Consider the following 24,372-nt stretch of genomic DNA (forward strand, 5'->3'; position numbering starts at 1 on the left):
AATAAAAGAGAAAGATAAGAAAAAAGGAGGAGGAGAAGGAGAAGAAGTCCGAAGAGAAATAAAAAAAAGTCCACAAAAAAAGAAGCCGTAAAAAAGAAGTTACATATAATGGCGTGTTTAGTCAAAAGACAGTTAGAAATAGTGATGCGTGATGTCAATTAGGTATTTAGGTTATACTAAGTTAGTTGGACTTAGTTGGATAATTAACTTAGTTATAAAGTATTATTGTATTTATAATCATGAACAATATAACTTATAAACTGTATATTAGTTTTGATTATTATTTGAGTTGAAAATTTATTATTTTTGTTTTATAATAGACTGTATGAGTTCCCAAACATGTTTCTAACCTAATAAACCTACCAAAACAAATAAAAAGTAATAAATTATTATTTTTTATCGGATGAAACTATGAAAAAAAAAGCAGGGTCGAAAGAAATAGATATTTTTAATTTTTTTTTAAAGTGTAATTTTTATTATATATTTTTTAGTATAGTTATTAAAATCGGACCAGACTAGTAAGTTTAATCAGAAATTTGGTGAACCGGATCTAACACCAATCCGGTCCAAAATTTTAACGGCTTAAGGTAGAGAATCGAAACGAACCGGTGAAATTCATAGTGAATTGGTAAAAATCGGTCCGACCGAACCGTTCAGTTGCAGTTGAAGGCGAACATACGACGCACTAGCATTTTGCAAGTCCACCGTGCTCCATATGCTCCTGTGTTGCCGAGTGTCATGCTTGCGATTTTGAAAAAATCCAAAATGTGACATCTGGGTTCCAACCTCTTACCTGAAGAAAGTAACAAAGCTGATAGGACCACCAAACTGTAATGCTTCTTATTAATATCAATACAAATTATAATATATATATGTATATAAAAGATGTTTTATTTTATTTATATTCAATTTATTTTAATTTTAATGTCACTTATTTTTAAATCAATATATTTTATTTAATTATAATTTTATACTTATACAAATTAAAAAGATAAATAAAAAAATTTTATTAATCACAATTTATTTATTTTTTATGATTGTACGATATTTATTAATATTATTTTTTTAATAAATACTTGTAGTATATAATAATAGGTAAATACTCACATACATTTGTCTTCATATGAAGTTGATAGTTGAAAATTGTTAGTTAAAAATTGTTAGATGATAATTTAGTCAAACTTGTCAAATCATCTAACGGTTCTTAAATATAAATTTTCACATGAAAACAATTGTACGTGAGTAATGATTCAGTCATCCAGTAGCTTGACTAGTGACCGAGTTAACCGGTTTGACCAGTAACCTACCAATTGAACCTGTGATCCAGTAATCCGATAGTTTAACTGGTTCGATTACCGATTCGATTCTGATAACTATGTTTTGTAGTAAGACAAACAAAATGTAAAAAAAGAAATTAAATAATATAAAAAATTATACTTTACAAAAAAATTAGAAAAATTGAAATGATCTATTTCTGTCCGGAGAGAATTGAAATTTGAGGAGATGAAAGAGGCGGGATAACTGATTTGGTGATGGCCAGAAATTAGGGGGCCACGCGTCTTAAGTTGGTTGGCATTTTCCGTTTTGGCTCAGTGTGTGAGACTCTCTCTTCCTTCTCATTTCTAAACCCACTTGCTTTCTTATTTTTTCTCTGAACCCTTTTTCTTCCATTTTTCTTTCTTTGTGCCCATCACTTCCCTAACCCTAAGTCATTCACATTCACATTCACATTCACATTCACAATTTAGTAATCGGTAGCATCAGTTCCTTACTCTCGTTTGTTTCCCTCAAATCCCAGTCTTTTCCATCGCTTCAATTTCCGCACAGGTTAGTCATCGCAAAATCATACATTTCTTCGGAGTGTTATTGTTGTTGTTGTTATACGCTTGTACAATTCATTTTGCGACGGATGAATCGTGATTTTCTGCTCTTGATTGGTTATTTACCCTCTGATTGGAGGTTCTTGACTTAAAGCTAACCTTACCTTCATCTCCAAAATTTGGAATATGCTGTTGAACACACTGAGTCAGGACTGTACTGCAGTTTATGTTAATACTTCCATATTTAGCACACAATCTTTTCACAAAGATCATGGATTAATCAGGAAAACAATAAATTTGCATCTTTTTTCTTGGTTTTTTTTAATCTTGGTCAATGAGTTCTAGGCTTCTAGCTTTAGGCTCTGTAGTGACATGACATGAGAGGCGTGGAGATTCTAAATTTTCCAGATATGTTTCTCTTGCTATCTCTCTTTAGGGTGGACTTTATGCAAAGAGCTGGATTTGCAATCTGGGATTTTTATTTATTCATATTATTGATTTTTCTTTTAAAAAAAATGGTTTGAATCGCATAACATTTATCCTTGTTGATTCCTGATAATTGAATAAGAAATCTTAGTCCTTTGGGAAATTTGGTTTCCCTTCCCATGCAGGTTCCTGCCATAGATTTAGCCCCCAAAACTTTAGATGGAAGGTTCTGATAATTCTGATTTAGATTTTAACCAAAAGGGTGTGGAGGCGACACCGTATTATACACCACATCAGAAACCAAGTTTACCAGAGTCTGGCCCTGAACCTGTCAATATCGACTTCTCGTCTCCAGACTCAGGTATTGATAGCTTTGGGGCTTCTATGAAGGAGGAGCCTGGATCATCTTCCTCGACATCCTCAGATTCGGAGACAGAATCTTTTAGTCTATCTGGAACTGACATCCATGACACACCTGCGAATACTGATGAAAAAGGGCTGCCTAAAGGTATTAAGATGCAAGAATTTCCTGATACTGATGCAGAGCAACACAGTCATAAACTTGGGGAGGATAAAACAGATAGCATTCTGATGGGACAGAATAGAAATTATGAAGAGTTGCTCAGCAAATTCAATAAAACTGAGGAAGAGCTTAAAGTTTCCAACTTAAAACTTTCACTCTCAGAACAGGAGATTCTCCAGTTGAAAGATGAGCTTGACAGTGTGCGGAAAGAATTAAAAGTGAAAGTGAATGATCTTGAATGTGAAAATGGACAGGTACTGGAGTTGCAAAAGCAAACAGCCGAATTGGAAACTCATGTTCCAGATTGTTGCAACAAGATTGCAAATTTGGTGGAACAGCTGGAGGCAGCAAAAGAACAGCTTAAGACGTCAAATGATGAACTTGTAAGGTTAAGAGAGGAACTCCAGAGTAGGTCATCTGACACGCATGAGTTGCAGGCACAGCTTGAAGTGGCAAAGGAAAACACAGCCACATTAGAATGCCAGCTTGGTTCTAGGAGAAAGCAGATTCTGCAGCTTGAGGGCAGAATTTCATGTTACAAAGCTAACGAAACAAAGCATGCACGTGCGATGCAAAAATTGAAGGATGAAATGCTTACTTCCAAGGCACAAATCACTTGGGAGAGAGATCAGATGCAAGCTAATATTCACAGTTTGTCAGCGATTCAAAAAGAGATGGGATCTACACTCCGGGAGTGCGAAGCTAGAGGCGATCTTTTGCAAAAGCAGTTGATACAATTTGAAACCGAAAAATTGAAAGAAGAAGAGCAGCATGCTACCAAAAAGATGGCTTTGCAGGGTGAAATCAGTTGTTTGAAGGAAGAGCTTGGTCAGAGAAGGCATGATGTAGAAGCTGTTAATATGGAATTCGACAAGCATAAGCAAAAGTATGACATGCTCACAACTGAAAGAGATGAAGCCAATGCCAAGATCGACAAACTTATGGCTGAGCTAAGCTTCCGGGACAATCAAATTACAGAAGTGGACAGAGAGTTATCCCAGCTACGTGCACAAAACGCAGAGTTGATTTCAGTATCGGAAACAAGAAAGAACCTAATTGATGAGTTGAAAATGAATGTGGAAGAGCTTGAAAAAGAGGTGACTATGCAGAAGGTTGTGATCTCAGATAGAGATGAAGAGAAGAGGGAGGCAATCCGGCAGCTATGCATTTCACTTGAGCACTATAGGAATGGATACAAAGAGCTTCTTCAAGCCTTTATAGGGTTCAGGCGTCATCATGCTGTTATAGCTTCCTAAGTAAGATGTGTCTCGTCTATTTAGTTTGGTGTTGTAGATCTTTTGGTATTATCAATTTTGCGTTTCTCTGTTATCAACAAAATATGAACATTATATAGTACGGTCTTTCTTTTGTACTGCTGTTGAATTAGGATCGAACAGCTTAATTGGTAATTGATGCAGTCCTTTATGTTCATTTCTTCGTTGCTTGTGTGAAAAAAGGGCTATATTTTCATTGTCAATGCACATTAGTCAGATTGTTACTTGGCAGGCCAATCCATTTAATTTTCTGGTGAGTAAAATGGACAAAAATACACATAAAAAAGTTTGGGATGAATAAAAGTATACACAAAAATTGTACATATCAAAATACACATGAAAGATTATTTTCGATGAACAAAATATCATGTCGTTAGTAAATTTTTGTAAGACTTGGGACGTGTTTTTTTTGTCCTTCGAAATCAATCTTTTAAATGTACTTTTATATTTACTAACTTTGATATGTATTTTTATCTATATCTAATTTTTTTGTGTATTTTTGTCTATTTATTCTTCTCTAATTAACTAGAATAGTAGGTTGGATGAAATTTATCGAACTTTTTTTTAATATTGGGCCAAAGTTGGTGTTACCCACCAAAATGGCCTAACAGGCGAGATTAACGGCGCTATGGAAATCGTCAGTTGCCATGATGAAGACATCGATACCGTTAAGCGGGAAATGTTACGGACGTATTGAACAAACGTCACCGACGTTTTGCTATGCATGGCCAACACGTGACAACTCCCTCTCTCTTCCCACACGTTAACCAAAAAGTTAACCCTCTTCTTCCTTCATTCTTTCTTTTTCGGTCCAGAATCTCCATCCCCATCATCCCATTCTGTCTCAAGAACAAAGTTGAAAGTTGGATTTTACTTATCCACCACAAAAAAAGGGTAGCCAATCATATATAGAAATAGGTTAGTATTTTAAACGTTTTATTAGTAGTTAGTTAGGGTTAATCCTATTTTTTTTGAGTTAAAAGTTCTAGAAACAAAGAGTATATAATTTTTTTAAATTAATATTTTGTTAAGTAGATAAATAAATTAATTGTTAGTTGATTAGGAGTAGTTAAAAACTATATTTTCTTTGTTATAGTTATAATAGTAGTATTAGTTGTTAGTGTTGATAAATTTTTGTTAGTGTATAGTATTAATTGGATTTTAATATATATTTTTTAAATTTTAGTTTAGTTTAATTAATGTTTTTAAAAAACAGAAATTTTATTAATTTTAGTTTTATTTTATATAATTTATTTGAAAAACAACCCGTTTTAGCAATTTTAGTTTTGTTTTATTTTTTATTTTTGAAAATCAGACATTTTTAGTAATTTTAGTTATATTTTAAATAATTTATTAAAAAACATAATTATTTAGTAATTTTATTTTATTTAAAATAATTGATTTTAAAACAGAATTATTTATTTAATTAGGATATAATTTTTTAGTGATTTAGGTTTTTAGGTTAAAAGTTGACTAAAATATATTAGTCTTAATTATTATTTAACGAGTATGGGTTATTTTTAAAATATTTTTTTATAAAAAATGTTAGATGTTTCCATTTTTATTAGTTTAAATTTTTAGTTAATTTATATGTGTAGTGTGTTTAGTTTTTAATAATAAAACTAAATTATTATTAATTATATATATATATATATATATGTATATATATAAAGAGAGACGACCATTTCTCTAGGTTATACACTTCTTTAAATTGTTCTATTCGTGCTTGAAACACGATCTCGTTCTTCATCTTCAATCTGGCGGTCCCTCTCCTAGTACTCAAGGAGTTGCTTCTTTTTTGTTTTTTCTTGTGCTAAACCTCAAATTGGAAGTTGGGAGAAGGCATTAGTCGTCTAAGTCGGGCTGCTCATCAGTGCGTATTGTGCTCTCTTTTTCACTTTCGAACATCTAGTCAGGCCTAACATCGAAGTCGAGTGCTACCACTGAGCTTTGAATGGGTCTCCCCCTTTTGATGAGCAACAATCTGACATAAAACTACTACTTTACTTAACCTGATCGACATTCCTTGGATTCCTAGTGAAAACTACATCTTCATCTTGATCAAAGGTGGGATCCCAAATCCCAGTTTGGCATGATCTTGAGAGATGGTAGATCTGATGCACGTGTGACTACCCAACAATTGCAACTTGTTCCGTATTGTACGCATTTAGTATAGAATGTCGTCGGTTTTAATTCATACACCTTATAATTGACGCTCCTCTGAATGGTATACTCTTTAACTACTGTGATCACAATTTCTCTAGAGTTAAACTCCATTTCGACGATGAATTTACCGTCTGCGACAATAGCAGAAACTGCACGAATGATAAAAATAATAATAATAGTAATAATAATGCCCAACCTCTATGCAGGAATGGACCAAATAAGGGAGATTTTGACCCCCAACGAAAAAGGAATGGCATTTTCGGGGAATAACCCGCTTAAATAGACTAGATTGAACCTCCGTTGCATAACAAGAAATAATAATAATAATAATAAAAAAAATTATATGTATTGATATATTCAGAAAATTCTGGAACATGCATGACATCAAGATTCAAAGTATGCATAAACGATGGCTCTCTAGATAGATGTTTGATCTACTAGTGCATTAGGAACATCTGCTACATCTCTTTCAACTGATATATCATCTTCTTCCACATCTTTAATTAGACCAATAACTTGATAATTACCTTCAAACTTTTCATCACTTTCGGTATTATAACCAATCTAGTTCAATTTCTTCGAACTCAACGTATAACTCGATAAATGAGGCTCGTGTTCTAGTTTGATGGTAGGTCAAAATATTTCTTGTATACCAGCTTCATCAGCCACATGCATTATTTGAAATTAAACAAAACTGCCAAATACGAACACAGGTAGCCTGTACAAAATATTTGTCACTCTCTTCAGGCCTTAATGATCTACACTCTGACAAAGTACACTCTTAAGTCCTTCATATATTATTGAAAGAGGAACAACAATAACACATGGATTCTCATACAAAAAACTCACACCCTCATGTGTATCATGCAAAATCTGACCATTTAAATATATTCTTAAACTAACATAACTCTCCATTTTATACACTTATTACATTTACTTACAACTTATTTCACTCGACAAATGCATAACAACTTCAACTGCTAAAGAACTAAGAGTTCTAAGCTCTCTCAAAATTTAAAGACGAAGAACTTTGTATTGCTCATTTTCTACTCTACTCAAAGTGTTTCCAGTATAATACCAACGTACCTTTTATAGTTAATTTTATATTTTTTTTATTCACACTAGTACTAACATTTTTATTTTTCTACAAAATGTCAGTATCGTTTCGACAATTTTTAACGGTAAAATTCGTTTCAGCATAGAACGGCAAAATCGTTTTCTATTTTTTAAATTAAAAAATATTATCCCATCACAAAGCAGCAACGGCGTTTTCAAATACCTATCACTTTTTAATTATTTACTTTTACACAAAACGGCAGTGCCATTTTTGTTTTAACCATTAAAAAGTTTTAAGCACCGTTTTGTGTGTTCTGACAATTTTTTTTCATAATAGTATTAAACTCACAAAAAAAATATAAAAAAATCACACATCTTCTTACCCTATTTAAAAAACTCAACCGAAATTTGTCAAGTTTTAGTTATTTAACTCAGGTTTTTTCATCAACTCTGCACACTATTTTGTTTGCACAGGGAGCAGAACCCACAATAATAGGGCTCATTATTTTAGATATGGCAGCCATATGTGTGTTATGCGTTGATATAGAATATGGGGGTGCTATACATGAATGTGGGATAGCTTTTGTTGAAACTTGGTGGAAGAAATCGGACCATCCAATTTCTGTGTAAAAAATTTGGATAACCAAATCGGATGGTCCGAGTTGTGAGGGAGGAAAAATTTGAATTTCAGGAGTGGCTAATCGGACCGTCCGATTAGTTTTTTTTTTCTCGAAAATCAAACCGGACTGTCTGAATTTGATTAATAAATATTTTTTTTGAATACGTTAAAGGTAATCGCTGGGTCCAAGTTGACTATAATATATTTTTTTGACATTATATAAGTGTGGGTAGCTCATACTGAACTGATTATAGCAGTTCAATTCACCGTCTTCTTCCCTCAGCACCTCTATCTATCTTTCTCTGTTCTTTCGAATGAAGGAAAATAATTTGAGTGTGAAGTTTATTCATGTGAGTGAGAAAAATGGATGATAGAGTCTTACTTAAAGTATATTATTTCGGTCAGATTTTGTTATAAACAGTTGAAGGAGTGAAATTTATTTGTGAAAATCTGTTAGATATTGTTATTCCATTCACAATCTCATTCGAAGAACTAAAATGTGTGATTTGTGAGAAGATAGAATCTGGGTTATCTAGAAGAATATTATGTATTTTATACAGGTATCCCATACTGGTATTTGGTAGATTCGTTCAATTTCAAACAAAATATATAACTAATGAAGCGAGCATGCATAAGATGTTTTCAATGTACATTGAAAGTCGCGCTCAGATATCATTCATTGAGGTCTATGTTGAATTCGAACAGTCTATAGCCGACCGAAATATTGAACGGGAAGATTACAACAGTGACAGTAAGGAAGAATTTGAAAGCAATTACGAAGTTGTTGGTCCAGACGAAGACAAAGACCAAGGTGACGGCACTATGGCACCAAATTTGACTGATGTGGCAAATACACTCGCAAACAAACATTCGTTTGAGGAGCTATCTTTCATGCGAGTTTTGGACTTGGAAGCCATGCATGCTCCAGAATTTCCGGAGTATACAAATGCAGATACGTAATTGCCTATACGTATACACGAAGGGTTAGAATTTTATAATAATTTATATTGATCGATGTGATCAAATAGTTACGTGACATGTGATAATATACGTAGTTAGAATTTGTTTGTGTGTTTGTTTAGTTAATAATATTATTTGTAGTTAGTTATTGATTAAGTTAAATATTAATTAGTATTTATTAATTAGTATTTATTTATGTGCTCATGCTTTTAATTAGTGTTTATTAATTATATTAAGATTGATATAGTGAGTATTGATTTACTTTTAATTGCAACTTATTAAATATTTGTGTATTAAATATTTATGCTATGACTATTGTCGTGGCAGAAATTTCTGTTGTCACAGATGGTGAATTTGCCGTGGGAATGGAATTCAATTCCAGGGAAGCTGTTATTATGACAATGAAAGATTATACTATCCAAAGAGTTGTAGACTACCGGGTATATGAGTTGGAGCCGCTGACATTTTATGCCAAGTGTACACAGTATGGGTTAGGTTGTGATTGGCTTATCAGGGTTAGCATGCTCAGCAGAAAGTACTATTAGATTATAAGGAGGTATAATGGTAGTCACACTTGCACCAGAGCAACCATTTCTCAAGATCATTCGAAGTTGGATTCAAACACAATTGCAGAAGCAATAAAGCCGTTGGTTGAGGATGACCCCTCGATAAAGGTGAAATTAGTTATTGCGGAAGTGCAGTCGAAGTTCAATTACACCATCAACTATCGAAAAGCATGGTTGGCTAAGCAAAAGTCAGTGAAAAAATATTTGGAGGTTGGGAAGCATCGTACGAATCTTTGCCTATATGGTTTGAGGCCATGTGTTATAAGGAGTCATCAACAGTTGTCCATTTTGAGATTATGCCTGCATATCAAGGCGATGACTTGGTTACTGATATCCGGGTGTTGCATTGAGTGTTCTGGAGTTATTACCCCTGTATTAGAGCATTCAGACATTGTAAACCAGTTGTCCAAGTAGATGAGACTCACTTGTACGGAAAGTATAAGGGTTTTCTGTTGGTTGCAGTTTCACAGGATGGTAACAATAATATCGTCCCAATTGCATTTGCTATTGTGGAAGGAGAGACTTCTGATGCGTGGCACTTTTTTTTGAGTAACCTGCGACAACATGTAGTGACTTGGGATGGTGTAGGACTGATCTCTGACCGACATGATTCCATCAATGCAGCTGTGGCCCGCAGTAACGGAGCTTGGTCGCCTCCCAAAGCTTTCTACATGTTTTGCATCAGGCATATAGAGTCGAATTTTTTGAGAAAGTTCAAGGCACCGTACCTACAAAGACTTGTCATCAATATAGGTAACTTTGTGTAATTTGAAGTTCATTATTAACAGGGTACTGTTCAATTATTCTTAGTGGTATGCATCAACTCAGTCTTGAAGGGTGCACGCAATCTCTCCATCACTGCACTTGTCAAAGCAACTTTCTACAGACTCAACGAGTTGTTCACTCGAAAAAGAGTCAAGGCGGAGGCTCGGATTAATGCCGGCCATGTTTTTTCTGAGCTTGTGACCTCCAAATTACATGCGAATCAAATTGCATCAGGAAACATTCAGGTGAATTGCTTCGATAGGCAAAATGAGGTCTTTGAAGTGCGTGAGATGCCAAGTGGAATGGGGTATGCCATCGACTTCCGTCGACAACGATGTGACTGCGGTGAGTTTCAGGTGGACCAAATTCCTTGTCGACATAGGTTTGCATGTTGTGCAAATCAACGACTAGATTGGCTAGTGTATGTTCATGATATGTATAAGATGGACCAAGTTCGACGGATTTACCGAGTCAGGTTTAGGCCACTGGGAAATCCTACTACATGGCCTGCTTACAACGGGCCTCGATTCGTACCGAATCCGTACCTGAGACAAGTTACCATAGGTTGTCCATGGATGACACGCTTCTTGAATGAGATGGACATGAGAATGTTACGTCTTCCTAGGCGATGTAGGCAATGTGGGGCTGAGGGGCACAGTCATAATAGATGCCATCAGGCAAGTGGTGTAAGTGCCGGCAATAATGCTTAGTAGATTTATGTATTTTGCATTAAATCCAAGTAGTCTATGATATTTGCGAATCTATATAACTTATCCAAGGTATAAAGTATGTTATTTGAAACATTGTAACTGACATCAAACTACTATATGCCATCTGCGATAGAAAAGTACTCCATGATATGTATTGCAATAATACATAGAATATTTAAACGATACATAGAAAAGTACTGGATGACATACACAGTAATAATATTAACTACACAAAAGCTACTTTCTCCTTGCCCACTTTACATCATCCACAAGATCCTTGCATTTCTTGGAGATTCTTTTGAACACAGACGGAGTGTATCGATTAGCGCTACGACGTGGCGGATCAACCCTGAGATTGTAGCCTTTGCCTGTTTCAGCTGGATTTCATGCCTCACCTGTGTACAACTTAATTAGTTGACTGAATAAGTTTATAATATAATCAAATCAACACAAATACCATACATGAATATAATATAATCAATTGACCCAGCAAGTATATAATATAAACAAATCAACCATATATGAATATAATATAATCAATTAAAGGATAAAGCAATAATAGGACATGTACCATCATCAACACCAGAAGCATCATTACGAGATTCTTCATCTTCGTCCATGTCTTCATCTTCATCCTCCTCGTCATCCTCGTCATTTGGGGTATCAACTAGATACTCATTCGTCTCTAGCTCAGTTGTCTTAGCATTTTTTTCAATTAGACCCATTGAAATATGACGAGGGTTTTGACTATTAAGAATTTCTCGACCACCGTCACTCCTACTAGAGTCACTAGATACCAACTCTCCAGAAGTAACCAAGGAAGTGCGGCATGGATGCATCGCGTCCAAGGAATACCTACCAGCCATGATATCAGGCTGATGGCTGTAATGTGATTGACCTGCATCTATAGCCATGAACCCAAGTAACTGGCTAAAAGAAGCTCCATCTCCCGAGTCAAGCTGTGGAGTACCCCAATACTGCTAACGTATTGGATATGATGTGATAAACAGTGTTTGAGGTATATATGGGTTTGAGGATTGCGATTGTTCTTGTGTAGGTGGAGGTGGAAGTGGAGGTGGAGGTGGCCATAACTGTGGCTCCTGTTCTTCATTGTCATCAACCATAACTTGATTACCCTCATCATTCTCTTGACCCACACGATCTGACAAGTTCAAGTGGTTGCCATATCTTGCACGATACCAGTACATGTAAATATCCAAGGGATGCTGTGGAGGCACGAGAAGCTCAGTAAGAACGTGATTATACCTGTTTGTCCACTGCATCACCTAAAATGAATGAGTTGTGGCCGTGGCACAGTCAAGATTCTTAGGACCAATCAGGACAATTGCATGTGCCTTGTCTAGATTCCATTCCTGATGAGGAACTCCTTGAACGAAACCAAATTGTCGCCTAAACCTATCGGTTGCATGCCACTCAATGATTTCAAAAGACACTAACGGCACCGTAGCGCTTCACACAACTGAATGCATGTAGATGCCTGCAGAAATTATGTCCGGATCAAGGCGATCAACAACATAAGCAAGCCACACAAACTGCGAAAAATAAAGAAAACAGATGATGACAACCCAAATAACATCAACACTAAACCCGAATCAAATACTTCTTTAATGACGACACACCTGGCCTTCCTGGAGATCATCCAAGGCCTTCCTAAAGTGCTCAAGTGTAAAATACCTAAAGCGTCGGTCTCCACGCTCCCAGTTATGCCACCTAATATGACTTAATTCATTAACATAATTGGATTCTAAATATGAAGATAGGATGTAAGTGTAAGATAATGTTACCTGTTTGCAAGCAGAAAACAGCGAGGTTTCCGAGGAACCGACGCTAGATATGGGAGACGGATCCAAGCCCAAGTTAGCAGAAGTGTTAGCGGACCATCGATTTCCTTACAATCAAAACGAGATACCCTGCATAATGACCTGTATAGGAGTGCCAGGCATGCAGGTCCCCAACTGTACTGTCCGATACTGCCAAAATCACGAAGCAAAGGCAGAAATTTTTAGTGCACAGATGCCCCAGACTTGTCACCAAACAAGACTGTACCAAATAATAACATAATGTGGCACTTCACGTACCTCTGTATGCTGGTTTCGTCAACCAACTGTAATCGTGCTTTTAGATCTCGAAGCCATGTCAGTTTTATGCAGCTTACTCTACAGTCCGACTTTCTTGGTGCAACTCCAAATTGCTGCAAACACTCCGCCTCTAAAGCTTCAAAACTATTCATAGTCATCCCTGTGATTGGAAGACCGTCTGTTGGAAGACCAAGAATAACAGCAACATCTTTTAGTGTCACAGCACATTTACTAACAGGAAGGTGAAATGTGTGTGTGTCTGGATGCCACCTTTCGACTAGAGCATTTACCAATGCTTTCTGACATTGAACTACTCCAATTTAAAAAACATGCAAGAAATCGGTAAACCGTAAATGTTCCTCAACCCTATCATTGTACTGATCCGGAGGGAGTGGGTAATCATATGTCAAATACCGTGAACTCTACAAAAACATATCAGATTATGAGTCAAATCATTAACAATTTCTAATTTACTACTAAAAGCTGATAATTATCTAACTAGGACAACTAATTTATTAAACTCATGCTAAACTTTTTATTAATTAGCTAATTTAGTAATTACCATGTATAACTAACCTAACTTACTAATTAATTAACTATCATTATTAAATAATTTCCACAATTAACTAAATAAGACATAATAATTAAAATCACAAGTTATGATACATAATTTTACTAAATCCAATTCAAACAAATGATTTTACTTAATCCAATTTACTAAAGTCCCGAGTAATTAATTTAACTGCTAAATTTAATTAACAACCCTATAAATTATTTCGAAAGCTTTTTAAAATATAAAAAATTACGATATTATTATCATACACATTTTACTCATTTTGTTCCCAACTGAACATTGAATTACATAATTATTTATTTATTTAGTCAATAACAATAAACTATCATACTACTAATAATAACTAATAAATAAATCCAATTCTTATTTAACCAATAAAATTTCACTTCATTAAACCCTCAATTACACTAACATATTTATATTAATTAAAAATCTAACAACAAACAAAAAATTACTACTGAAGCCAAAATGTATTATATCTTACAATCTTACCTAATTTACTCAAAATTTTCCAAACCATTTCTAAAAATTATACAATTAATTATAATTTCTAAAATTATTACAAAAAAATTCTAAACATATATTTTTACTAATCTATCACATTACATTAATTTAAATATTACCATTAATTAAAAAATTCACTAATCAACTATATATATACTTTCAACTATAAATTCATAAGTTCTAACGATAATCACAATTTCTTAATTTATATGTTCCTAAATTTATTTTCTAACAATAATAATAATAATTCTATAACATATAATATTTACTTCATTTAAATATATATTCCTAAATTTCTAACAATAATAATAAATTTAAAATATAAAAAATTTTAAAAATTAAACTTACCTAATTAGAGTGGCTGAGATAATGTATAATATAAAGTTTAGAATGATCCATATTTTTATATTTTTGTTTTTTTGACATTGTAAATTTTTCCTTTAAATTTACATAAAGAAGAAGGGGTTCTGGAGACTGAAGAAGAAGAAGAGAGAAAAAAAATTGCTAACGAAGTTCACTATGAAAAAGACTCGAAGGGAGTGAGTTGAGGTTCCAAAAAACAAATTAGTATAAAGAAATACCGCTCTAGAAAATAAGTACGTAATTGAGACCGCAAAAATCGAACGGTCCGAATTATACCATCTAATTGGACTGTCCAAATTCCTTTCTCTAAATCTCTTCGTCCAATTTCTTTATCCCTGACATCATATGCAGGTAAAACGTCCATATTCTTCCTAATACGGTATCACTCCAATCTCCTCTCTATATTAAAATAAAAAAGTGCAATAACAGATTAACAGCTCCATTGGCACGTGTTATTGACAAAACAAAGATAAGATAAAGTTTAGACCGATACCTCTTTTAAAATTTATTAAATAAATAACCCAAAGGTCCTCACAAATTTCTCCTACTCGATTTCGTATACAAGTTGTTTGTGCTTTGTGGTATGTAGTCATGGCCCAAAATTTTACTTCCTTTGGTAATTGTCCGTTCAAAGTTGAGCCCGTTCAAAGCTGAGCAGATGAAGACAAAACTTTGAAAAGCGTACCTTTGTGATTCTAATTTCCAAACACGTGTGGGTGCTCATCCCCTTTCCCACCTCTCGTGTTGGTCAATAGCCATGTTGGGCGAGTATTATAATGTATATCAACCAATAATCTCGAATCTTCTGTCACATCCCAGAAAGATGACGTGTCTATCGTACGTGTCGTTTGGTTCTCAGCCCCCTCCCATATATATCCCACACACTGCAACTTTGAACATTCCAACCCTCAAGTACAAAAACGCAAGCAACTAGGGAACATAACCCAAAGCCTTCAAACTTCAAAGCTTGAAACTCTTTACAATTGTATAGCCATAAACCATGAAGGGGTATTCTTCTTGTGTTGCTAATACACAAAACCACGTGTTTCTTCCTTCGAGCAACGCAAACAGCCCTCGTCAGCAGGTGAAGGTGGGAAACTTGTGGTTGATGCAAAGAAGTCGTGGTTGGTCATCTTTGGTGCATCATGGAAAGGGCAATGAGAATGGGTTTGTGGTGGTTGGCTGTGCAAGTTGGAATTTGAAGAGTGAGTTGGAGAGAGATCTTGAAGATAAAGAACATAAGGGAATGGCACGGTTCAGGTACAAGTGTGGGGAAAGGAAGGGTGTGGTTGAGTTGTTGGAGTGCTTGGAAAAGGAAGCAGTAATGGGTGAAGATGTCGGGAAAGACCCTATGGATTACAACCGTAGGGCTCAGATATTTGATAGAAGCTCTAGAGTTTTCCAAGCTCTTAAGGAAGCAAATACTACTGATGTTGTTTCTCAACCATAGTAACTTCGATTTGATCTGATTGTATTCTAGTTGAAGTACAATTATATTACATAGTTATGTCCCGGAATTTCCTAAGTTAAGACTATTGCGCTATAAATTGTTATTGATATCATAGATTTTTTAGTTTGCATTTCTGTTGACTGCTGTACATTATTGCATCATTAAATTCAATAATGTTCCACCTTCTAAGGGTCTCCATGTGTTGTACGTTTATTCCTCGGCAATTTGCCAAAACAATCTCCCTTCCATGCATCTATAATCTATTACAATTTTCCCTATACTCCTTTTAAGTCTGAAAAGGTGTCAAACATGCATAGATTATTTTAAATTTGATATGTTGCAACTTTGATTCAACTATGCATATTAACCTTGTCTCACTCTCACACGGGTAAATCATTCCAGTAAATTTGACACGCATCAGCTTGCTAAAATGCATGTTATAGTTTTCAGAATTTGATCCCGAATTTTGGATTAACTCCTAATTTGATTTATAACGTTTTGTTTTGGTTTCAAAATGTTTCAAAAGTCAAATTTTGGTTCTAAAAAATTTTAAACGGGTTTAATGTTATTTTGTTATTAAATTTAATATGAATAATTATTATATTAAAAAATTAATAATGTTTGATTTTAGTATTTTTTATTTAAAAATATTAATGGTTAATTATTAGGATTTTTAAAAAATTTTTTACAAGGAGATAAAAAAAGAAGTGTTACAAAAAATACTTTGGTTATATCTTTTTAACCTACAAAAAAGTATGACTTAATAATTATGTTTACATTTGCGTTATTTATTTTGTTAATTATTCATTTTAAATTTAATAACCAAATAATATTCAATTTATTTAAAAATTTTTTAAAATAAAAATAAAATGCTTAAGATGTTAGTGACTAATTCAAAATTTGACTCATATAGCACAAAAATAATACTTCATCTTTCTTTTATTAATAAGGAAAAAAAATTAATTTAAATTAGTCGAATAATTAATTCTCTTGTTTGTTTAAATGCTAACGACACTCTTAAACAAAACTCAAAACTACAAATTATTTTTAGATATGTGAAGAATTAGTTTTTGATATACCGGGTTAGAAAATATTGTGGGATAAAAAAAACAAAAATAAGAAAAACAAATCAATAGACCTTTGTTTCTGAATAAAAAAAGAATCTAATTCCCTATAGAGATTAAAATGAAAAAAACAAAATAAAATTGCTTTATGAAGAAAGCAAAATTTCTCACCTGGTAAAGTCATTAGTTCGATATCACAAGATAGCAACTTATGTTTAAACTTACAACAAATTACAAATAAATTGAAACGTGAAAAGAATAAAAAGTACATTTCTGCCTAAAAGAAGGGGTGAAAAATCTACTCGTAACACTTCTGAAAAGAAAATCATGGCATGGCTGCGGTGCGGAACCATAGTGACACTCAGCAGGTTCATGCCATCACCATTAGGGCATTAGGAACAAATGAGAACCTCACCCTGGAGATACTCATTGGTCAGCACTACACATTAACAGAACTTCCAACGGTTGCTGCAGACAGTACAAGTGACATAAGTTGTCATAGGTTCATCAGCACTACGAGTCTGCATTTGGTAATAGGTGCATTTCCTTTGACCACATCTCCCACACTTGAATTGATCTGTCGTAGCTTTTGGTGGACCTCCACGTTCACATTCAAACAATGCCTTCTCATAGATCTTCTCGTTCTCTTTCTTCCTCTGCTCACTAGCCATGTCAGCCGTGCTCATATTGATTAACCGTTCTGGCTCAATATAGCCGAGTAGAACTTTTCTCCGAAAATCTGGGTTGTTTTGATCCTTCAAGTTAAACATCAGGGACCTATACTTGACCTTTTGCGCACCATTTGAAGGGCCCCACTTTTCAAAGAGCACAGACTCGACTTTCACAGCAACACGAATAGGATCACAGGCATTTACTTCATCCACCATATCCTCCTCAGCCTCTCCTGAAACCTTGGATAAAGCCTCATGGAGAAGATCCCGTATTTTGTCTCTCATCGCATCATTAGATTTAATCATAGTCTTCAGCTTTGGGGTAACAGGTGAGCTTGTTGACATTTTCTTTGTTCCAGAAACTTGCATCTCTTCCTTGACTATCTTTTCCACCTTGACATTTGCAGCACCATTATTTTTTTCAATTTTGCCATCCACATGGTGTACCTTTGCTGAGATTGGCCTTGATGTACCATTTTCAACCTTCTCAACCTTCACAGAAGAACTCTTCTGCATTTTTCCAGATTTAGCTCTATCACCATTTGCCGAGTCTTTGTTATCAGATCCCCCATTCTTTATTCTGCCTGTTTCGGTTAATATTATGTCTTTCCATATCTCAATTAGGTCATGAGCAAATGCCCGAATTTTCTGCCTTGGATGCTTTGTGATATGTTTAAGATGTTTGCCAACCTGAAAATTGGTGCACAAAAAAAAAAGAAAAAAAATGAAGTCAAACCTCAACTTTAAGTTATACAGCAAAAGCCAAGGAAGCAATTCAAATTTGAGGTTGCACCTAAAAAGCCAAAAGAGAATAAGGATAAAAGGGGTAGAGACACAAGGGTAGTCACTCGTCACTCAAGAAATGAGCTTTATATGAAAAACATGTTTAAGCCCATCATTAATTTTATTCTCTCTCAATTGAATGAGATACCAAACTGAACCCTGAAGTCATCATTATGCCATCACATGTCAAGTTTACACCACAACTTGGAAACAGATAAGCCTGCAATGTAAGCTTCAGCTTCACACTCAGAACTAAACTCTAAAATAACAATATCTTTTGTTATGTTTTCCTCACTTTCTGGTCGTTTCTACTGCATTTTGGATCACCTGTATTCTAGAAACAGTGAGACAAAACAGGAGTGTTCCTCATACTGCCAGACCTACACCCCTTAAAAGGCCATACTATCAGAAAAATGTCATTGTCACCTCCAAATAGACCAATACCCACACTTATTTGATCTTTGAAAAAAAAAAAAAACACCCCGCTAACATCAACAAGGCGCTTTTGTTGAACAATTGGCATAAGAATAATGTACCTACTTACTAGCCAAAGATACAGTGCAAATCAGAAAGCTACCTAGGCTTAGAGAGGAAACTAATGGATCCTGAGTTAACCTAGTCACTGGGTGAATCAGATAGCACAATAAACAAAAAGTGAAAGGGAATACTCGAGAACCAAGTCACTCAAAAATCTTGTTTTTCAATCGCAGTACCCTCCTGAAACCACAATTTCGCTATAGCAAAACAGATATCAAACAACTTTAGTCTGCCATTCACCCTCTACCCCTTAAAACTTAACAATTCGAATTCAGTTCCAAAATCACGAGGGGGGAAAAATGGATCAGCCTCAATCCATCGAAATAATGAAAACAATGATGTGGCATGACAACAAAATGCATAGAAAGACAAAACTTTGGGGACCTGGGTGCTGACGAGAATCTTGTAATTGACGGGGAATTTCTTGAGCTGATTGAGGGCATCGATACATCGGGACTCTTCGTGAGGGCCAGCGTCTTCGCAGCTGGCGGCATCGGCGGCCTTCTTGGCTGCATCGTAGAGCTCGATTAGCTCCTTCTCCATAACACCTAATTCAATCCAAATTAGGGTTCCTCCCTCAACCCCCGTAAACCTATCGGATCAAAACAGCCCCCGTAGAGGAATTAACAAAATTAATATTTATGAAAAAAATTGTTGGAAACCTAGAGATACATTAAGAGTGAGAGACATTAGCTGAGAAAAAGAACTACTCACGAGAAGAAGAACGGTTGTGTTGGTGGCGCGGCTGCTGCTGCTGTTATAATATTTTGGCAGTTGAAAGGAGGAAAAGAACGAAACACTCGGCCAAGGGTCACATATATAATGATACAAACTAGCTGCTGTGATCATTCACTCATCCAAATCCAACGGTTCAGGATCAGTCTGAAGCGTATATCAGTGGAACATTCTGGATCCGGTTTTTTTGTGATGAAGTTTTTAGTTTTTACCCTTACTTCTCAAAAGATATATAAATAAAATTTACAAGGCAAATTAGATTCGTTTTATATTTATTTTTAAGATAAAATCAGTTGTTACAAAAAGTATTTTCGGTATGGATTGACTTAATTAAATTTGATCGGATTAGATGATATTATAAAATTTGGTTTGGAAAATATTTTATTTTTAAAAGTAGTTTATAAAATTTAATTTTTAAAAGATAATTTTTTTTAAATTGTAATATCTATATTTAATAAATTAAATTAAAAATAAATTTTAACAAGTACAAATGATAATGTGTATTTGATAAAATATCTTTTAAAATTTAAAAATATTATAATAGATATTAATATAAATGGTATACTTTAAATGTCAATAAAATCTTTTATTCTTAAATAATTAAATATAAAATATATAAATACAAAAAATATGAATATTCTTTATTCATTAAGATTAATTATTATACAAAATTTTTTTATAATATTAAAAAATTATATTAAAATGATATTTTAAACTATAACATAAAAATATAAAATAATTAAAATTATTTTATATTACTTGACAAATAATTAGATTATTATATTCAAAATTTATTAACTAAATACTTTTGTTAAAAATATTTTATATAATATAAGTTTTCATTAAAATATTTTAAAATTATAATTTATTTAAAATATTATATATTATAGAAATATTAACTTTTTTATTTTTTTTAATTTTTTTAGAAAACAAAATAAATAATATGATCCTAAATACATGCCTATCACATTATATATTTACTTATATTAGTAAGACCTAAACTAATCAAACTTATGCAATAAAAATATTAAAAATGTATATAAAATCAGACTATTATAAAAATATAATAGCATAAATACACTGTTTTCTTTTATACCTTTTCCAAAATAATATATATACTATATACTATATGAATTAAAATGCAAACCAGTTATTATATGTAATTATACTTATATATATGAATTTGTCAAAAAAATGAAAAAAAATAAATTATATTATTTATTTAATTTTTCCAAAAAATGTGAAAAAATTAATATTTTTATTTATTATATATAATTTTTTAAATAAATTTTATTTTTACAAATATTTTGATAAAAAATTATATTATATAATAATATATTTAACAAAGTAATTAGTTAATAAATTTTAAATATAGTAATATAATTATTTATCAAATAATAATAAAATAAACTTTAATTATTTTGTATTTTTATTTTATAGTTTAAAATATCCATTTTAATATATTTTTTTAATATTATAAAAATTTTCTTTCATAATAATTTATCCTAATGAATAAAAAATATTTATATTTTTTGTATTTATCTATTTTATATTTTTTTAGAACAAAAAGCTTCCACCTTTATATAATAAAATATAAAATAATCTTTTTAATATATATATATATATATATATATATATATATATATATACTATCTATTAATTTATTTTCATATCTTAAATAATTATAATAATATAATAATATAATAACATTAAAATCAGATAACGAATTAAATTTGTTACTTTAAAATAAAAAATTATATATTTTACTCTTAGATTTAATAAAATATATTTTTAATAAATTATATATGATAAAAAATATTTTGCAAAAGATATTTGTACACTAATTTCTCATATATATATATATATATATATATATATAAATATAAAAGTATGGTCGAGTTAGAGGATAAAAAATGTAACTAGAAAAATAAAAAGATATTTGAAATAATAAAAAATAAAAATTGATCTGATTATAAATATATAATTATAAATATTATATATATAAAGCTATAAATGTTAAATTTAAAAAAATAATTTTAAATTATTTTCTACTTAATATTATCACAAAATAAATATGAATAAAAAAGACTAGAAAAGAGAGTTATGAGGTGGCATATATATTAGAGAGTTTAAAAAATAAAAGAATATATACCAATCCTGTATCAATCACTATTACATACACATATGATATATATATGTAGTTGATATATATTATTTGTTCAGTTTTTCTAAAAAAATAAAAAAATATTTTTATATATTATATATAATATTTTAAATAAACTATCTTTTGAAAAATATTTGTTAAAAAATTATATTATACAATAATATTTTTAGCAAAAGTAATTAGTTAATAAGTATTGAATATAATAATTAAATTATTTATCAAGTAATATAAAATAAAATATAATTATTTTATATTTTTATGTTACAGTTTAAAATATTATTTTAATATTATTTTTTAATATTATAAAATTTTTTTGCATAATAACTAATTTTAATGAATAAAAAATATTTATATTTTTGTATTTATATATTTCATATTTTTAATTACGTAAGTTTGATTAGTTTAGTTCTTACTAATATAAGTTAATATATAATGCGATAGACATATTTTTAAAATTATATTATTTGTTCAATTTTTTTAAAAAATTGAAAAAATAAAAACGTTAATATTTTCATGTATTATATATAATATTTTAAATAAATTATATTTTTAAAATATTATGATATAAAATTATATTATATAATATTATTTTTAACAAAAAGTAGTTAGTTAATAAATTTTGAATATAATAATTTAATTATTTTTTAAGTAATATAAAATAAATTTTTTGTTATTTTATATTTTTATTGTATAGTTTAAAATATTATTTTACTATAATTCTTTAATATTATAAAATTTTTTGCATAATAATTAATTTTTATTATTTTACTATAAAAAATATTCATATATTTTGTATTTATATATTTATATTTAGTTATTTAAGAATAAAAGATTCTGTTGTCATTTAAAGTATTTAGAGTAAAGTATTATTTTTGTCCCAAACCTTTAGAGTAAAATTATAAAAAAATAAAATTAATGTGATTAAGTGTAATTTACTTAGATGTGATTAAAAAATAATTGAATAACTATGTACCGTAAAAAATTGATATTATTGACAGATAAAATTAAAGTTTATTTTTATGTATCGTTTTTGTCCTCAACGTGTTCGTCCTATTTAAGTCCCTAACGTTTCAAAATCGTCTCAATTTTGTCCCGCTGTCAATTCCGTTAACAGATTCCCAACGGCAGGACAACATTGAGCTAATTTTGAAACGCTAGTGACTTAAATAGGATAATTCAAACGTTAGGGACAACTTTGAGACTAACTCCAAACGTTGAGGACAAAAACAATACTTTACTCAAGTATTTATTTATGTATTACGATATTCTGTACTCATTAGAGTCCATTAATACTCTTCTTTTATATTAGCCTTTGCTTTTTATCAAATAAAATCTAATAGTTTATATAAATGTGACACATTCAATAAACACGTAATTGTTGTGCTCATTTTAGACATACATTACTATAAGAATTAAATTTAAATTTTATTTAATAAATGATCTTTATTAGATTTTTAATTTTGATAAATACAATTTATTAAATTAACTTTGAAAAACTTTTTTTAGGTTCTTTAAAAATACCTCTTACTTTTAAAAATTATAAGTATAAATATGTAAACTTTTTAATTTATCAAATACAAAAAAAATACAAACATCTTTTTAAAATTTTTTATCAAACTAAACCTAAGGCTCAATCTCAACTATTAAGGTGGCTTGGAATAAATAAATAGGATATTAGGAGGAAAAAAATTCTTAGCATCCACTTGGAAAAAAAAATATAAAATAACAGTATTGACAAATTAAAAAGAATATTATTTTTTATAAATAATAAATGATTTTTATATTGTTAAATAGCTTATATTTTTGTTCTAAAATATTATAGGAATATTTGTATAATTATTTAAAAAGTATATATAAAAAATCGAACCAAAATTCAATTTTTTAAATTTTTTTTATCTTTTTTAACAACATTGATAAAAAATAATAAAAAATACTTAAGATAAAATCACTAAATTGTTAGTATAAGAATGCCTCAATTTTTCTAATTATGATTGTATTAAAATTTAATATCTAAAGTACTTTTGGAGAATATATATTTAAACATTGAGTATTTTTTCATATTTTAAAATATTTTAAGAACATCTTTATTATTAATAAAAATAGAAAATATTTTTGCAAAAATGAGATGTTTGATGGCCCAACTTGATTAACCCGTAAATTTAACGGATTGACTCATTTAATCCGTTTAAACACTTTTCATTATTTTTCCCTTTTTAAAAATAATTTTAACAACTTTTTAATAATTTAATTCAAATATTTTAAATTCTAATCAAAATATCATATATATATATATATATATATATATTAAAAAGGTAAAAAAATGTCCAAATTAACCTTTTAATCTAAAAATGAAATTTTTTTAATTAGACCAATTGTTCCAGTTTAGTCTAATGAACCTTTTTTAAACGGGTTGAGTTTTTATTTTGAAAATTTTATATATTTGATTTTTTTTGGATGGAACCAGGCCAAGAAATTCACCCGAACCAAAATTCAACTCGATACCAAAATAACAATTTTTATCTCTATCCACTCTGACTACTCTA

The 24,372-nt window shown here is 31.2% G+C and overlaps 5 protein-coding genes across 5 annotated transcripts; 3 read left to right on the forward strand and 2 right to left on the reverse strand.

The window, feature by feature from the left end:
- The first annotated feature begins 1,601 nt into the window (after positions 1 to 1,601).
- Positions 1,602 to 4,200, forward strand: LOC130954068 (protein NETWORKED 4B-like). Its single transcript, XM_057880805.1, has 2 exons — positions 1,602 to 1,827; positions 2,432 to 4,200. Exon 2 carries the CDS (start codon positions 2,466 to 2,468, stop codon positions 4,023 to 4,025), a length of 1,560 nt encoding a protein of 519 aa, XP_057736788.1. The 5' UTR covers positions 1,602 to 1,827; positions 2,432 to 2,465; the 3' UTR covers positions 4,026 to 4,200.
- Positions 4,201 to 9,152: 4,952 nt separating this feature from the next.
- On the forward strand, positions 9,153 to 10,885 carry LOC130957256 (uncharacterized). The gene is made up of 4 exons (XM_057884124.1): positions 9,153 to 9,328; positions 9,428 to 9,598; positions 9,790 to 10,163; positions 10,221 to 10,885. The coding sequence occupies exons 1-4, from the start codon at positions 9,153 to 9,155 to the stop codon at positions 10,883 to 10,885; spliced, it is 1,386 nt and encodes a 461-aa protein (XP_057740107.1).
- A 1,472-nt stretch (positions 10,886 to 12,357) lies between these two features.
- On the reverse strand, positions 12,358 to 14,789 carry LOC130957257 (protein MAIN-LIKE 1-like). The gene is made up of 6 exons (XM_057884125.1): positions 14,702 to 14,789; positions 13,399 to 13,406; positions 12,985 to 13,283; positions 12,691 to 12,876; positions 12,526 to 12,616; positions 12,358 to 12,438 (listed from the first exon to the last, which is right to left on the reverse strand). The coding sequence occupies exons 1-6, from the start codon at positions 14,787 to 14,789 to the stop codon at positions 12,358 to 12,360; spliced, it is 753 nt and encodes a 250-aa protein (XP_057740108.1).
- A 549-nt stretch (positions 14,790 to 15,338) lies between these two features.
- LOC130956333 (uncharacterized) lies at positions 15,339 to 15,894 on the forward strand. Its single transcript, XM_057883370.1, has one exon. The coding sequence runs from the start codon at positions 15,426 to 15,428 to the stop codon at positions 15,873 to 15,875; it is 450 nt and encodes a 149-aa protein (XP_057739353.1). The 5' UTR covers positions 15,339 to 15,425; the 3' UTR covers positions 15,876 to 15,894.
- A 1,185-nt stretch (positions 15,895 to 17,079) lies between these two features.
- LOC130955639 (transcription elongation factor TFIIS) lies at positions 17,080 to 19,855 on the reverse strand. Its single transcript, XM_057882555.1, has 3 exons — positions 19,645 to 19,855; positions 19,315 to 19,522; positions 17,080 to 18,300 (listed from the first exon to the last, which is right to left on the reverse strand). The coding sequence occupies exons 2-3, from the start codon at positions 19,471 to 19,473 to the stop codon at positions 17,386 to 17,388; spliced, it is 1,074 nt and encodes a 357-aa protein (XP_057738538.1). The 5' UTR covers positions 19,474 to 19,522; positions 19,645 to 19,855; the 3' UTR covers positions 17,080 to 17,385.
- Positions 19,856 to 24,372: the final 4,517 nt, after the last annotated feature.

The sequence above is a fragment of the Arachis stenosperma genome, chromosome 10 (assembly GCF_014773155.1).
Source record: "Arachis stenosperma cultivar V10309 chromosome 10, arast.V10309.gnm1.PFL2, whole genome shotgun sequence".
NCBI classification, from domain to species: Eukaryota; Viridiplantae; Streptophyta; class Magnoliopsida; order Fabales; family Fabaceae; genus Arachis; species Arachis stenosperma.

Excerpts from the sequence above, each read along its gene's own strand:
- LOC130954068 (XM_057880805.1), top strand. The coding sequence starts at position 2,466 with ATGGAAGGTTCTGATAATTCTGATTTAGATTTTAACCAAAAGGGTGTG.
- LOC130957256 (XM_057884124.1), top strand. The coding sequence starts at position 9,153 with ATGACTATTGTCGTGGCAGAAATTTCTGTTGTCACAGATGGTGAATTT. Across the intron at positions 9,329-9,427 it reads TTTTATGCCAAGTGTACACA|AGCAACCATTTCTCAAGATC; the intron begins GTATGGGTTAGG and ends CACTTGCACCAG. Across the intron at positions 10,164-10,220 it reads AAGACTTGTCATCAATATAG|TGGTATGCATCAACTCAGTC; the intron begins GTAACTTTGTGT and ends AATTATTCTTAG.
- LOC130957257 (XM_057884125.1), bottom strand. The coding sequence starts at position 14,789 with ATGGACGTTTTACCTGCATATGATGTCAGGGATAAAGAAATTGGACGA. Across the intron at positions 12,617-12,690 it reads TGTTTTCTGCTTGCAAACAG|GTGGCATAACTGGGAGCGTG; the intron begins GTAACATTATCT and ends AAGTCATATTAG. Across the intron at positions 12,439-12,525 it reads ATGATCTCCAGGAAGGCCAG|TTTGTGTGGCTTGCTTATGT; the intron begins GTGTGTCGTCAT and ends TATTTTTCGCAG.
- LOC130956333 (XM_057883370.1), top strand. The coding sequence starts at position 15,426 with ATGAAGGGGTATTCTTCTTGTGTTGCTAATACACAAAACCACGTGTTT.
- LOC130955639 (XM_057882555.1), bottom strand. The coding sequence starts at position 19,473 with ATGGAGAAGGAGCTAATCGAGCTCTACGATGCAGCCAAGAAGGCCGCC. Across the intron at positions 18,301-19,314 it reads AGATTCTCGTCAGCACCCAG|GTTGGCAAACATCTTAAACA; the intron begins GTCCCCAAAGTT and ends ACCAATTTTCAG.